Source organism: Coccinella septempunctata, chromosome 6 (assembly GCF_907165205.1).
Source record: "Coccinella septempunctata chromosome 6, icCocSept1.1, whole genome shotgun sequence".
NCBI lineage: Eukaryota > Metazoa > Arthropoda > Insecta > Coleoptera > Coccinellidae > Coccinella > Coccinella septempunctata.
In genome coordinates this window covers 24,058,536-24,075,357 of record NC_058194.1, presented here as the reverse complement: position 1 = coordinate 24,075,357, position 16,822 = coordinate 24,058,536, and the positions used below count along the sequence as shown (strand labels likewise).

Here is a 16,822-nt window from a genome sequence, read left to right as displayed (position 1 = left end):
GTCTTATGAACATTCATCGCCATATATCTCAAAAACGTTCAAACTGAGAAAAAATTGCTTCGGATGAAATTTGTAGAAAATGTTATGCTCTACAACTTTTATAATGAATGCTAAAACAATTTATTGCCCAGGTGAGGAGGAAATTCAAAAAAACTGAATTTTGAGACTTTTATGGCCAATTTTTATTGCTTTGGCTTGCTGAAACTGTCCGATTATATTTTTACCATTATTCTTGAATATAAGAAATTCTTCAATATAAGAAAAAAAGCCACCGCGCTCGAGAATGTACTCAAGTACTCGTGACTTATTTTTTGCAAAATTGGCGCCCTCTTAATCTGACAAGCTCGAGTATGTACATTAATCGGTTTTTTTTTACTAGGTATTCTGATAGGCTGTCCTAGACAATTGCCCCTATATACAGTTTTTATTTTTGGTAGAGGTACTCTACAGGATCCAAGGTATCTCCCCTAATAATAATCTGACACGCTCAAGTAAATCCCAAATTTCCCTCTTGGGCTCCCCAACTATAAAGGAATGGAGAACATTATAAGGCTTTATTTATTGATCCTTTCGAAACAAAAATTTATTTGTAAATTTCGTTGTCTATTTTCAAAATAATTATTGAGTACATAAAATATCTATAAAAAAGTACTCTACCACCGACTTAAAATTTACAATGTTGTGATAAACATATCCTTCATCTGAGGTGGGAACGGTCCACATTTACACAGCGCAAACATATCCTCCACCTTAGAAGGCCTCTCAGGCATTGGCTCATCTTCGAACGGTTTCCGGGGAGGACATGGAGGAGATTCCCTCACAATAATCCCAATAATGCACTCATTTACCCATCGTTGCTGTTGATCGGCATTCACGACCGAAGCCGTCCCACCACAGTAATCTCTGAGAAGTGGATACTGTTCGCAGTAAAACGTATGTTCGGAATTCACTATGTTAACCCTATCCTTAGGGTGTAATTCCAATTTCTTACCCTTGGCGCGTTCCTTATCTTGTAAGTTCACCCCAGAGCCAGTGTCTATATTGATTCGATTCAGCGTAACCCTTTCCCGACACACTTTGAGATCACACTCCAGAAATATTATTCGATTTGGTGGCGTGTCCACGCAGTCCAGATACATTAGATCGGCCTTGAAGAATGGAAAGTTGGTGAGGACCCAGCCGTTCTTCAGACAGTCTTCTTCGAGGATGCGTTTGTTCAATAGTTGCACCAGTAGATCTGAGTGAAAACACACCCGCTCCTTGCATGCTCTCAGCTTGGAACTTATGTCTGACTCGGCAGACCACGATTGACACAGCAAGTATTCAAAATCGATGTGGACAATATTCAGAGCCTTGGCTAAAAGTCTTGCTTGGGTTCTACGTCCTGATCCACGAGGCCCAATAAGAACTACTCTAGGAATAACGGATATCTTCCCTTTACGAATCTTCATCAGATCGATACAAGTCTTAGCAACATCGTCTGGTGTCATCTGCTTCAGGTGTACCTCGTGCAGGATATCCTTGAAAACGTTCTTCAAAGCTATCAGCTGGCGTCTATCTTCGGGCCAACCTTCTGGGACATCGCAGTACTTCAGTTCGTCTATTGGTGGATAGAAAGGACTCACCAGGAACAAGCAATGAGTGGGAAGAATCCCAGCTTTGATCAAAGCCTTGGCCTCCGCTTCATTCTTGAGGCAATTCACCAATATCCAACCATTCTTGTAAGCGTCATCTTTCCGCACTAACTTAGCGATCACTCTGGCCACTTGTGATGGTTTCAAAGTACCTTTCGCAGTATTGCAGTATTTTTCCAACTTCTCCTTGGTTATAACCACCTGATTGGTGGTGGTTGAGATACGAAAAGCTACTTTATCGCAGTTCGTTCTGGGTGGGCAAATCATTACTACTCGGGTGTTATCTCTATTCTGGTAGGTGTTATACAGTATCTGCTTCATGAATGACACATGATCTTCCGGTTGCTGGACTGCGAGCTCCCTAGCTAATTCGTGAAATAACTCGTATATTCGATGTTTCTCCATGTATGGTATATGCCATGAGGGAATTTGCAAGGGGCGTCTGCTTTTATCGTTCATGTTTGAGAGCAATCTTTTTGACACTTTTGGTTTGTAATTTTTGAAACTGACATTAAATTTGTAGGTCAGAGACATCGCAGGACCAGGAGTGATGACGTTTATAAGAGGAAACTCAAGTTTAATGATGAGCAGCCTTCCAAATGTTCTCAATTCAATGCCACGCACAGCTCCACTTCTATTGACAAAAATATCAATAATAATTCTTCGAAAGATGGCACTCTTTGGTAAGTATTACCAGATTATTTCACTCTTAGAACATAGAACAACAGGAAGGAGCATATTGTTCATTTTGGTGTGACCGAATTTGGTGCACATATGGCGGAATCCATATTTCCGGTTTAGCAGTGGCGTAGGGCATAAATAATCTCAATTACTGTCCAACGTAATTTTGGCTAATTTCCGATCGCATTTTTTATTTTTCGAAAGCTTTCTATTATTGAGTGGAAAGAAAAAAAATATTTTGGGAATACTCTTGTGAAACATAGGAATTAAAATCTCGAAAGATGTGAGTAGGAAAAATGTATTTGTTTTTCTCTTTGTACTTGTGAATACTGAGAAATAAATAAATTTTGTATATTTATCTATTTAAAAAGAATATATAGAACGTCACTTTTAATGTTTATTGGTTTTTAAAGAGAATCAATCTATTATACAAATTCCTTATTCTATCTTCATTTACAGTATTTTTACAAATATAATTCAACCTCGTGTTTAAATAACAATTTGAAATACTTTTAATTAAAAGAGTTTCATGACTCTCTAATGGGGAAAAATCATGAAAAATCATTTCATCAAACACACTTTTTCCAATAAAATGTTTCATTACTTTAAGTGAAACTTCTTCACGGTTAATTTTTTTATTTGAATATGATTGGCTTCTTAAAAATTTTTCTGCAGTCTGGCATATTGCAATGACTCCATTACTTGGGTAACTCAAACCACCCTTCGATTTTGTTGCAATCAAGGAGTTTAGGAAATCCTCCTTAACTCCAAATAACTGTGCAACACACTGTTCACATTTCAGTTTCTGTCCAATTTTAAAAGAAACAAAACCAGCAATATAAACAATCACATATTATGTAAGTGTACAGAACTGGCTGGCCTAAGAACCATTCATATGGGAAAACCAGCTCTGGTTACCCAAGAGGTAACGGCCAAGGCCCCTAAGAAAGTCTTCGGTTTTATTAACACCATTCTAAAGACCTCCTTAGGTTTCCATGAATGAGTAGGGTAGTGAACCAAAGATCTATGTGGTCGCAGTTCCCGGAAGGCCAACTGAGCCATAACGACCCCAGTTCAAGAAATAATAACAGTCCTTACCAACAATTCATCACTTACATATTTCACACGGGGAGCTTCTATAGTTGGAAATGCATTGGGAATCTAATAACAGATTGTGAAGATCTGTTGAAACATTCTTCCTTGAAGTGCTTGGAGCACAATAAGCTCCTGTTGTTAGGAGTAAACCCAGGCTTATTAACAAAACTCACCCATCTAAATCTACGTCTTTCATCCTTAGGAAATCTGAAACAATAATATTGAGACTAATTAATTTCAGAAATCATAACAGTTTGTCATTCCTGCTTTCAAAATATTCTTGAAAATTGAATCTACCAAACCCAGTTTGTTCAATTGAAATCCTTATTATCTAATGTCAACTACGCCCATGGTTTGTTCACGATAACGTCAAAATACATAAACAGGAATACCATTTTAATATTCAAAAAAAGACGTTACTACAGTATGAATAAAACCTACCTGTGAAATGTTACACCGGAATTGTTTTTCTTTGGTGTTTTTGAATAGCCACAAGCTACACAACTGACCATTTTCTGGAAAAAGTTCCTTACCACAAAAATATCTTATTTTAATAATTTCTTTAGGTAAAATAGTTCAGAATTCACTTCACAACTTAATTTCACTCAACTCTACAAAATCCAACACAGTTTAACTCGAAAAATATCCTAAAAATAACAATTTGATATGAATTTGATAAAAGCTTCACGTTTGACACCTATATCAAAACAAAACAATGAGTCATAATTTGGTGCACTTCGGTCTCACTTCCTGTCCTTGTATTCGCGTGGAAAGACTCCTTCCTGTTGTTCTATGTTCTAAGATTTCACTCAAGGTTTTCTGATCATCTGGCAGTAATGAAGAAACACAATATTTAGTTGATATGTACTTCGTGAAGCTATAGTGAACTGAGGAAGTTCCACGATGATGTCGATTTAGGACTGAAAAAGTTAGCTCATTCATAATGTAGGGGAGTTATTATTATATTCGATGTGTTATTGTAACTTATTGAAATTTTCATATTAAACGAAGTACTCAGGTTGAAAGTGCCATATGGTAAACAATGTTTTGTGCAGATCTTTCGTATTCCTTCAACAAACAAGATTCCATTCAGTGAAACCCCTATTTATTTTCAACAGTACAACTCCAACGAGTTCCTATTAAATGAGGCTTTGATATGTTCGCATTTCTTCGAAAAAATTTGACTGCTAGTCACGAACTCATGGCGTTTTCTCATTTTCAGCACCAGCGGACGGGGCGTAGAAAGTTTCTCAAAGCATGACAGCCCCTATATTTCAGAAAATTCCGACAACACTAGAATAATGCAGTCGACAACACATCCCAGGTATAAAACAAGGACCAGCAGTGCTGGCACGTTAATAATAAGCGAGGAAAGTTTCTACAGACCGAATAGACGAAAGCGCCTCGAGCGAGAAAACACATCAGCGGATATGACGTCAGCAAAGGTAAATAACGAGCCTAAGAGGCTCTAACAGCATCAGCCCCCGTAATACGTGCCGAACAAAGCGGGCCTTCAACGGGCTTTCCATTTGCATTTCAAAAACTATGATGAATTCGGGATTATTAGAGAGATTATTGCGTCTCATTTGAGTTCTGGAAACTTTGTAATGGTAGCAGTTAGCGTGATCAACTTCTGTATTTTATCTCACGAAAGGAAAGTTACTTAGTTTCGAAGAACCCAAATCTTTCTTATTCAGAGGCAACATTTCAGACCATACATTTGGTTTTCATATAGAAGAAAATCAAGGCAATACGTTGTTTTTTATATAAGGGTTATTGAAGACATGAACAAAACTAGTAAGCATTCATTTCCAACAGGTAGTTAACCAAATTACAGGAAAATACAGACTTTAAGTAAACTACACAACTAATAATAACAGGCTCAAACAATTTACACAATTATTAATCAAATTGTGGCATAAATGCAGTCGGTTGAGCACCAAGAAACCAGAGAGTAACACAATCAAATCACTGAACAGTGTTCTTCAGATAAACTATGTGGTATAAAACAAAATGGCCTCTAGCAAATCTTGACTCAATTCATCGGCAAATAAACCCTTAACATTTCATTTCTTGACTCGAAAGCTCTGGGTTCCTCGGGGCATATTTAAATTCCGCATATCGTACAATATCCCCGTTCATTTCCATATGTATTAACTCCATAAATTAAATCTCACAGATTTCGAGGGAAAGAGCCAAGACAGAAAACGAGCGGGAAATCTCTGCTAAATCTTCCGAGAACGAGTTTAATTGCGACCATCTGAATGGGAAGACGTCGTTTGAGAGCAGGAGATCGACGCTTACTTCATGCTCATCCACTCCTTACCGAATATCGTTTCCCACAACCGACGACGATGATAATTCTGTCAAAACGATAATTTCGCAAATCAAACGGCGAAATGACGGGCAGAACTCCTTGGAGTTTGTGGATGGGTCAGCTTCGGAACGTGTTGAAGATATATGTCAACCGAAAGATCTTCGGAGGTAAGATTTCTTGGACAGAAATAATAACTGCTATTTCAAATAATTTTTTAATAATTTTGATTTCACAATAATTGAAAGAATGGAAGAAATATCGATGCATTAGTGATACCACTAAGACATTTGGCTACTGTGCAACCTGACCAAATTATACGGTGAATACAGGGGGGATTTTCCTAGTGAGAAGTGTCCCAAGCGTTGAAAGTTTCGCAGTGTGCTTTCAGTCGGGCTTGAATTAGGTTTATCCGAAACAACTCAGTAGCTTAGGTTCATGAAGGAGGTCAGCAGCGCGAAACAACGCATTCTAGCTCAATAGATCAGTAGGGGTTGCAACATGTTCCAATTTCTACCTAGACCTTCGTGGTTTAAGAGCACGTAGGCGGGTACAGCATTCCAGTATGAATAGGGAGAACAGAGTAAGTATGCCGATGGCAGTTGAATGATGGTCACTGCAATTGGTTTCGTTTGGTCAAATCAGCTAGACGCACTCTTATTTGGAGGAAAATGGGTCGAAAATATTCAGAATTCAGAACAGTTTATGTCCTACAACTGCTTTTGGAGGAGGTTCCATATGTATATGGGGTGTAATTTTTTCTAGTAAACTCGTTATTTTTTCTCCCTTTTCTGAAAAAAAAAAGAATATGAAATAAACCTACCTATCCTGGTATCTGATTGAACATACCTGAAATAAATTGATGGAAAATCAGCGATCCAAATAAGTTGTTGAGCAGTTCAGAAAATGTTATTGGATATGATATGGATATTGGATATTAATACCTATCTCAATTTCTAATAAGTAAGTAGATTTCAAGTTAGTTTTTCCTTCTTTTTTCTACTGACACTATTTTGTGTCCGTTCTTGAGTGTTTCCTCAAAATAAAGATTGTTTATGACTTTGGCCTTGCAGCTTTCTCACTCCTCTCCAGAGAAACATTCACTCATCCCAGATATCTCAGATATCAGAAGGATTAAGTTCTGTTAGAGCCCTTTCCAGGTTCTCAGAGTATTCAGGTTTCAGACTGTGTCCTTTGCATTCCGGATTCCCCATGTATTTGCGTACAGTTTTCGCCGTTTCCAACAGTACAGCTTTCTGCACAACTCAGCTTTCACAGTTTCCTGGTTTGTTCCTGGAGATCACTGTATTTAAAAAAAAATTCAGTGTGCCTATCTAGAAGATTGTTCTTACTTGGAATCGCCACGTCGATGAATAATGCTCTGTTCTCATCCTCATTCAGCAATATGAGGTCAGGTCAATTGTGAGTTATTTTCCGGTCTGTGAGAACCGTGCGATCCAAAGTAGACCTTGTGATGATCTTTTTCCAATACAGCATCCGGATGGTAATTGTAATAGGGAACCTTTTTTGACCTTAGGAGTTGGTATTTTATTGCCAATTCTTGGTAAAGAATCTTGGCAACAGCATAATGTCTATTCTTGTAATCCGGACCCGCGAACTGACATCCCCCCGGTGATGTACTGGATACTTTCATGTGTCGCACAGCCATAACGATAGCTATCGTCCGCCACTGAGGCATCCTTGGCGATATATTTCATGAAGTTCCTAGTTGGAATCACCTGATCTTGGATGGCGAGGATGAAGCCCTCTGTCTCGGGAAACAACCTTCCTGCAGTCAACCAGTACTTCGAAGCAGTTTCGTCGACGTAATCATGGTTGACCTCGTTCTGGTGCCTTCCATGCAAAAGTTTGCCAATCAGTTCCTGCATTTTGCTTTCTGCAGAGTGTTCGACGGTTTCCAAGTGGTCCTGCTGTAGCTTTAGCGGAGTAGAACTATCAGTAACACAAACTACTCGATGGAGTTCTGACGAAGTAGCCTTGTTCAGGAAACATCCTGAGACATACTCGTACAGTTGAATAAATCAACAATTCCTCTACCCTCAAGGTGTCGTGGCAGCTCTGTCCGTTCTATCGAGCTTTTGTGGTGAGGTTTTTGTGTTCTGTTAGCATCGTCCTTATTTTCCTCTGTAAGGCTGCCAAATTGGTGGTGGTCCAAGAGATGATACCGGAGCACTGATAGCTCAGTGCTTAGCAAGCTTAGCTATTAACTGCTTTCATCAGCTTCTTGCTGTTAAAAACAGTTCTCTGATTATCTGATTGATTTTTCTTGCCTGTTTTATGCCCGGATAATTGAAGAGGTCTCCTTCCTTCTTATTATTATTCAAATATTTTTTTATTTCTGCTTTACGATTCAAAAATCATCTCAAAATTAAGAAAAGTGAAATTTGTATCAAAACACTATATATAAAGAGATGACAAGAAAACTAAGAACTTCAATATCTAGATTGAAAAATTAAGCTGAAACTTGAGTTCATCTCTATGCATGAGGATGTTACACGATTAAGTAATTGGATGGGGCATTTTACTTCGGGGCATTTTAAATGTTATCATTACATTTCCCCGCCATACCAGGTAACCAGCAGTCCCACAGGACTTCGGATTCGGACATCTCGTACGGAATAATTCGGGACCAAAGTCGAATCAATACTGGACGCTGGATTCCACCGATTCCGCAAATTACTGCCGGAAACGGAATCGCTTCCGTACAGGTTTATCTGTCAGCGATGGAAAGTGAGGCTTTAGGCATCTTTCACACTCAGTCCTTAGAAAATTGAACTCTTATTTAAAAAAATCTGATTTTTTCAACGGTCAAAAATACGATACAATTCATTCGGAACTAAGTGAGTAATTGTAAGAAAAAAATAAATGAAACAAATTCTTAGAAAACCTCAGAAACTGAAGGTGACGCTCTGACCTTCACATTATTTTACAACCTATTGCCAGTTTTGAACTTTTCAAAATATAAGAAAACTAAGATTGCTGTACTTTCTGCGCAGTGACTACTGCATATAAAGTACAGCGAGCTGTACAGTTTTTGCACAGTGACTACTGCTTATAAAATACAGCTTGCTGTACAGTTTTTGCACAGTGACTACTGCACATAAAGTACAGCTTGCTGTACAGTTTTTGCACAGTGACTACTGCATATAAAATACAGCTTGCTGTACAACAGTTTTTGCACAGTGACTACTGCATTTAAAATACAGCTGTGTATTTTGCACAGTGAGTGTGTACTGCATATAAAGTACAGCTATCTGTAGAGTTTTTGCACTTAATTGCTGCATTTGAAGTGCAGCTTGCTGTACAGGCTTTGCACAGTGACTGCATTTAAAGAGCAGCTTACTGTACAGTTTTTGCATAGTGACTACTGCATTTGAAGTACAGTTTGCTCTACAGTTTTAGCACATAACTGCTGCATTTGACGTGCAGCTGTGATTGCAATACCATCGCTGTTTTTGAAGTGCAGCTGTGGCTGTATGTCAAATGCAGTTTGTACTGTACAGTAACTGCACAGTCCACCGGAACATATACGGTACTTTTTGGTGCAGTTACTGCATTACCATCACTGCAGTCAAGTGAAGCAACGATGTACAGTTTTTGTCCAGTGACTGGATTTCAGTGTTTGCTGGGATGAATTCGAACATGCTCATAAGAGAACCTGACTGCATGTCAGTGCTTGTTAAGATTTTGAATTCGAAATATCAGTATTTTGGTGTCTTATTGTATCCACTCAAAAAAGGGTTTGAAAGTGAAAATTGATGAGAAATACGTTTATTGAAAGAAACTTCAGTTCCCTTTTAATGTTATATAAACTTTATTTTCAATATATTTCATCATTCAAAAATCTGCTGAGTTTTCATGTTCTTGAGATTTGACTAGATTTTTGGTTTTGCGAAAACCACAGTGTGAAAGGTGCCTAACGTCCTGCTAGAAAGCTAGCAGCCGCACAGGCTAAAGTAAACAATTGAATAATGTAGCCGCGCTCTACAATGGAAAGAACAAACCGGTAAAATAAGAGTTGGATACACGGAAGCTAGCAAATGTGGGCGCATCAGGATGTGCTCTCCCGAAATTTTTGTCTGCTTCCCTTCGAAGCGAGAAACTCGTTTTATTTGTTTGAAAGGAACATCTGCCCTTCCTGTGCTGCGGTTTCATATGAGATACCTCTCAGTTCGCTCCAACGTAATTAGATAACGAATGCTACGGGCTTTATGACTTTTCGAACCACATTGCTGATGCTGGGTTATCATATTAGGAAATTATGTAATAACACGTAGGTAAGCAGATCCGGGAAACTTTATATCTGCTAATTCATGAATATATTTGCCATTAGGAAATCATGGAAAGTGTTTTGAAAAGTTCCTGGAATAACTAATCGACATGTTTTATTGAACATTGAAATTTTGCGCAACTACAGCAGTAGAGGTTTCGGTCATTGCATTCACCATTTTGCAACATACACGTCCTGAAGTCCATAAACACATTAAAAATGGCATCTCTTTGAAATCTGATCAAAAAGTACATCGAGAATATTTCAGATGCCAAAATAATGGTAATAAATTGAAAATTCCTATAATATTTGGACATAAAACGAGAATATACACAGTATCATTAGATAACCTGAAAAAATTTCAATCACTGATATCTCTGAGAAGTTTTTTGTTAAGAAACTACAAAAACGCTAGATGCAGAGCGTTTATGTCTTCGTTTTCTTTCATTTTAATTATTCATATTACCTATTATCCCGAAAAATAATTCTCACAATTGATTGAAGATTGAAAACACAGCGTTTCTAATAATTCGTCAAAAATATCCAATGTAAACGAAGAAAGAAGCACACAAACTGAAGAATCAACCAACTCATTCATTCATTGCTGTATCCCGTTAGCAGGAATAAATCTACAAATAATTTCTTAGGGCTAATTGCGACTGTGTGCACTCCTGTGACTGAGGAGACCCAACCGTGACCTACAGATCCTTCCACACTCCGGGCATAGATAGTCACCAACCAGATCTGGCCGCCGCAGTATTCTTCTCGAGTCTCCATTATAACTGTGTACTATAGACCTCCACTGTGACCTGTCTAAGGCTAGTTGTTCCCAGTTATGATTGGCATTAACTAATTTTAGGGATTGATGTAGTGTATCCTTAATACTTGCCTCCTGGTTTCCGGGCTCCCTCTGTCAATTCGCCATACAGAGCTATTTTGGGGAGTCTTGTGTCTTGCATCCTCCAAATGTGGCCGCTCCATCTGAATCGGGCCTCTTGACTTGAGTCTCAATTGTTGTACAACTCGCGCGTTGCAAGACTTCAGCATTCGAAACTTTGTGGAACCATATGATGTGCATTATCTGTCTTAGATGATTTTGTTGCGTTTTTTCAAGCCGTTTAATATGTCGCCTATAGTTCGTCCAGTTTTCGCTTCCGTAAAGAAGCGAAAACTGCTTTGTAAACAACTGTTTTGGTCTTCAGATTGAGGTCGTGATTTTGAAACACTCTGACCTTTAGCTTCCAGAATGCCCATGATGTCGAATTGATACGGTTAATCAACCAACTCAATTGCTATAGAATAGCATCAACAGTGGCGAATAGTATCAAACTAGCGCAGCTGCAGTCTGTTTCTGTGTCTGGCCATTTTTATTTAAATAAATTATAAATAAGGTTATTTGATGGAAATCAGATTTTCAATCTAAGAGTTCGAGCAAATGGATAAATACTGCCTCTCTCAGAGTTAGAAAAAATGAATTGATTTGGTCCTCGTTTCCTGTCAGATATCGCCAGGGTGTATTCTACATCATTCCATTTTCGTCCAAGTATGAGTTGTGTGGCTCTGGCGAGGTTGAATGAGATCGAAACCATCACTCTTTCTTAACGGAATGGTATTTCTGTTAAAATTTCAATACTTTACGTGTAATATTAGTTTGCTAGTTCTATTCAGATCGCAATATTTGATGATTTAATATCAGCGGGTCTTATATGAATCTGAATTATTTTTTACTTTTCTTCGCCTTTATCACTCTTGAAGGCGTTAAAGTTTCATGGAGTCAAAGTTATGTTAGAGAGTTAGAGTAAGGGTGATATTACGCTTTGGCTAACATCGAAGTATTAGGCCACTTGCACTTGCGTTCGAAACATTCCAGGAATTCTGTTGACATAGTTTTCGATGTCGATAAAACTTGTCTTGGCATTATGAAAATTCGATTTCTTTATAAGAATTAATTCAGATGCATACCACCGGCCGATATGAATGCCAACAAGTGTTGCGATCTGAATTGAACTAGCCAATTTGACATGTCAGTGATACAAAATGTAGAAAGTTCCACCGTAGAAGAGCAGATGCTGACCTTGGTTTCGGTCTCATTTGACCTCATGAGAGCAGCACAGCTCCTTCTCCGATGGAAAAACGATTGGAATTGTTGGACCCTAATTAAAAACAGGAGCGATTAGCTTCTGAGTATTAATAAAATACAGCCTGAAAAAAAAATCATTGAAACGTTCAATTCTGGTACAAGATTGACAAAAAATTATCGAACAAGATAAAAACTTTCTTCCCAATAAACCAGTAAAAGCCTTTTCAATCGTTATCAGTTTGTGTATTTAAAAAAAATGAAATGAATTCATCTTAGGGAAATATAAATATCCTAAACTTTCGACTAGCTGTTTGTATCAGGATGAGTAGAATTGAAGGACCATCAAACTCAACCCCTATTGTTCTTTTAAATTCTTGACGGATTGCCTAATCCAATTGAAAATTGATCTGTTGTGGTGTTTTCTGGAAAATTCATTGATACGGATCTGTACTACTTTATCAGGGTTACCTGACGTTACATAAATAGTTATTAATTAGGTTGCTAGCAGTTACACTTATCAGCTAACAAACTGCCTTCCATTTCCTCTCCTAAGATCCGCCGAATTTCCGGCCTAATCCACCTGCACTCACCATCAGCAGTAAAAAACCAATGAATAATCGAATTCCAAAGACATTTCCCGGGAATCGCTGAGCATCCTCCGAAATCCTGCCAGATTCACTCGCCTCGATAACTAATTCATGCCCTCTTAATCAGATCAACCTCCAATCTGGCCGCATCTACGCGGAACGCTGCCGAGCTGAGCCCACAAACCTCCAGGCAGCCGTCCCAGCTGATGCACCGCAAGAAGAAACGGAGGAAAGTCCGGGATCAGCGTCGTCTCGGTGATGGATCGACGTCTTCCGACGCCGATAGCGCGGAGTGGAGGAGCCGCGGCGAGGAAGAAACATCTGCGACGAGAGGTTTGTTCGAAATTATGTGTATAGTGTCGGGGGCAGATATTGGAACCCCGCCGTTTGATATAGGGTCGACCGCTGACGTTTTCGGTAGAATTTTTGGGAAAAATTGCGTCGGATGGATACTGCGTTTCGTTTGAGTTCCGCAGGGAGGGTTCAGGGGGAAAAAAGGTCGAGAAGATCTTATCTCTTATCTCAACAATTCCAGAAGAAAGTTCGGATGTCAATTTTCCGTTCTGTGATTTGTCTCTCAGACCGTGGATTCAGGGTGGAACAACGGGCCATTCAATATTGGCCCCAAAGAACAGGGGTGCTGAAATATAAACAGGTTGGGCTTTTGAGAACGAAACAGGCTATATTAAAGTCATTCGGGGCAACTGTGAGCACTTTTGCCTTTCAAACCATACCCTGTTTCAAATGTAGAAGGTAGGAAAATTGAAACATATTCATAAGATAGAGAATTTTTTAATTTATAGAAAAACATCAAGAAGCAAACAAACAAAAACTTTTTTTTTCCGCAAAAAAAAATTTAATAGTGAAAGTCGGAGTGCGTTCACATGCCCCCGTACTGCGGGTAAGTGTGTGCACCCTCACGGGGTAAGTGAACGCAGTGTTTAATGAACCACACAATCGAAACAAATTACAATAATGTCATCAAAATGTTACAATATTAGAGAAATGCTGTTTATTGTCAATGCAGAAGCGCCATTTTACAAGCACTGCATTATTGTTCGTGCCACCATTCCTGGTGAACACAACACTTGATACATTCCCCTGTTGGTGACTCTTCATATTTTTCTGAACAAATAGGACAATATTGACCCAGTCTTAACCAAGCAAATCAACAATGTCATAATTTATTCCTCACTGAACTAATGCCCATATAATGAATCTATGCGTACCTACACTTACCTGCGCACACTTTCCCCAGTAAGCCAAAATTTCAATTGCCGTTCTTATAGAGTTGAGAAGCTAAGAGAACCTAAATTTTTTTTTTATATATTTAGATTAATATGCGCATGATCGATTAAAATATTGTTTGACACTGTCGGACTCGAAACTTGGACCTGGCAGAATTTGCAGAGGAACTAAAAATTAAGAAAAAAACTAGTGAATTTGATTGAATGCAAATGAAAAGTTAAAGAAACGTCGTACAGCGCACTCCTATGAAAAACTAATTTGGCGATTTTGCGCCCTTGCTTCACCCAAATGAACCCCTCTTTCATACATTGCATAGTCGAGATATACGCACTGCGCACACTTACCCTCTGCGCTCAGTTACCCCGAATGACTCTAAGGCATTCACAAATAATTATAGAAAAGTCTACAGTGCTGAAATAGTGATAATAAAGAATCAAAAAAACGCATGAGGATTCTCATAATAAACGAAGAAACTTTCAGGAATAAGAAAAATATGTCACATATTTCCTCAAACATGGAAGTCTACTTTTGCAGAGGAGAGTTTTAAGAAACAGCATTATTTCTCCTAGGTTGGTAAAATATGTCCAGTGATATACTCAGGGAATGAAAAATAGTACCTTTGAGAAGAAATTCAAACTCCAATGAGTCATTTAGAAGCTTGTGGAGCATCAATAAATCATTTTTAGACTTGCGATATACCAAACTGACCACGTTCAAATATTTTTGTCCAATGGAATATTTCTCGGGATTACCCGAGATTTTGAGTAACGAAGCCCGTCCTCTGTAACTGAGAAATCTTAGGAATTATCTCTGAAGTTTTTCGAGTCTCAAAATGTAATTTTTCATCCATTGCTCTATCCCGTTACCGAGAATGAATCTACAAAAAAACTCAAAAACAAAACTATCGGTGCGATCAAACTTATAATTTCTTAGGGCTACTTGCGACTGTGAGCTCTCTTGTGACTGAAGAGACCCAACCGTGACCTACAGATCCTTCCACACTCCAGGCATGCTTAGTCACTAACCAGATGTGGCCGCCGCTGTATTCTTCTCGAGTCTCCATTATAACTCTGCAGCATAGACCTCCACTGTGATCTGTCTAACGCTAGTTGTTCTCAGTTATGATTAGCATTAACTGATTTTAGGGATTGATGCTTATACTGGCTTCCTGGTTTCCGAGCTCCCTCTGTGAATTCGCCATACAGAGCTATTTTGAGTCTTGTATCAATATCTGAAGATTATAATAAGGACTTCATACAGAAGTTGCAAAATTGAGTCTGCTCAATATGAAAGCATAATATACAGCTAATAATGCGTCCATATTTTCGAAGTCTCTGCTTTGTCTAGCAATGTAACCAAGCATTTTATTACTGATGTTGACCACAGACTCAAAATGATGACCAAAAGTGAGTTTGGAGTCGAAAACTACTACGAAGTCTCTGACTACGTCTGTCCTAGAAAGAGTCGTATTGTCAATGGAAGAGCCCAAAAGAATATGATGCTTATTTCTCGTGAAAGGGACCACTGCGAATTTAAAAATATTGAGCCCACAAATTTCAGCTTTCTCCGCATATCGATGCAATCATGTATGTTGCGAACCACAATGAAAATTTCAAAATCATCTGCAAATAGCGGAATAATTTCACATTTGGCGAAACATCCGCTCATTCAATTGATGATAATAATTAAAAAAAAAGCAACGGTCCCCAATTACACCCCTGAGGCACACCCTTAGTGGCATTAAAGAGTTCAAAACTGACTCAACACTGACTTCTTCCCTCCAAGTAAGACCCGAACCACTGCAGCACAACACCCTGAACGTCGACAGCATCATGCTCAGACAAAATACTGGATATGTCAACCTTATCCAAGGCCTTGCTGTACTCCAAGTGTCAACCGGGCACGTCAGAAATATCAAACTTGAAACAACAATTCCGAAGATCTAAACGCAACTGTAGAACGGTTTCGGGATCATTGTCCCTCATCATTACAGTGTAGCGTTAAATATTCCAACCGAAAGATGGAATTTTTCTTTCCAGTAGGTTATATGAGAAATAGTTTCTTCTTCACATACATTATCAAGAAACTGATTGAAAGCATGCAGTAAGAAGATGCACATCTTTTGAGATATGGGGTGTCAAAAATGAAGCCACCCTTACTTCGTTCTAGTGACAAAAACTCAAGAGTGTTATTCATTTATAAAAGTGAATGAACTATATTTCAGTTGATCGATTCGCATTGGGTGAATCTTAAAGAAAATTATGAATTATCTATTCTAATTTGTCTCTTGAAGGCAGTTAAATCATCTCTCTCAACATCCACTGCATCATGTGGCACTTACCCACAGTAACAGAGGTATTGATTGAAAATTTAACGCCTGCACAGGCACGAACACGAATTAATGCGATTGTTGAATAAATAAACGTTCGACGTAAAGTCGATGAAGTTAACGCCGAGTGCAGTTCAAAGTGCTTCTGTTGAGGGCTCCAGGTTCAGGAGCTCTATGTGGTTGTAGAAGTAATTAAGGACAACGAAATATAAAAGGATTAATGCTGTTGTGCATGGAACGATAAAGTGCCTATCGACCGACGTTCGGTCCGTATCCGGGTCGCCAACATTTATCAGGAATTTTTATTACTTTCGATCACAGATTTCTGAGGATATTGGTTTTCTGTTTTAATTTATCTGCTCCTACGCTGGAATGAGTCAGAAGATAACCAACTGTTGTTGCTGGCTCGGTCGGTGGACATTGTAACATTGAATTCGATAGGAAGCGAACAATGCTTCTAGAGAAAAGAGAAAAAATCTTGAGTAATGCTTTCTTCAGTTGTGGTCGACAAAAAAATAGGAGACCAATTTTTTTGCAATTGCCTACTTTTCTTTGAAACTTTG

The 16,822-nt window shown here is 38.6% G+C and overlaps 2 protein-coding genes across 3 annotated transcripts in view; one reads left to right on the top strand and one right to left on the bottom strand.

Moving 5' to 3' along the window:
• LOC123315343 overlaps nt 1-16,822 on the top strand; it is a 116,924-nt gene that overhangs the window by 4,306 nt on the left and 95,796 nt on the right. For both annotated transcript variants that reach the window (XM_044901006.1, XM_044901005.1), the window contains exons 4-7: nt 2,158-2,317; nt 4,633-4,855; nt 5,590-5,894; nt 12,810-13,015. In XM_044901006.1, the coding sequence (XP_044756941.1) occupies nt 2,158-2,317; nt 4,633-4,855; nt 5,590-5,894; nt 12,810-13,015 (894 nt within the window). The remainder of the gene's footprint in view (nt 1-2,157; nt 2,318-4,632; nt 4,856-5,589; nt 5,895-12,809; nt 13,016-16,822) is intronic.
• LOC123315345 (adenylate kinase 8) lies at nt 657-2,138 on the bottom strand. Its single transcript, XM_044901010.1, has one exon. It carries the CDS (start codon nt 2,091-2,093, stop codon nt 672-674), a length of 1,422 nt encoding a protein of 473 aa, XP_044756945.1. The 5' UTR covers nt 2,094-2,138; the 3' UTR covers nt 657-671.

Excerpts from the sequence above, each read along its gene's own strand:
- LOC123315345 (XM_044901010.1), bottom strand. The coding sequence starts at position 2,093 with ATGAACGATAAAAGCAGACGCCCCTTGCAAATTCCCTCATGGCATATA.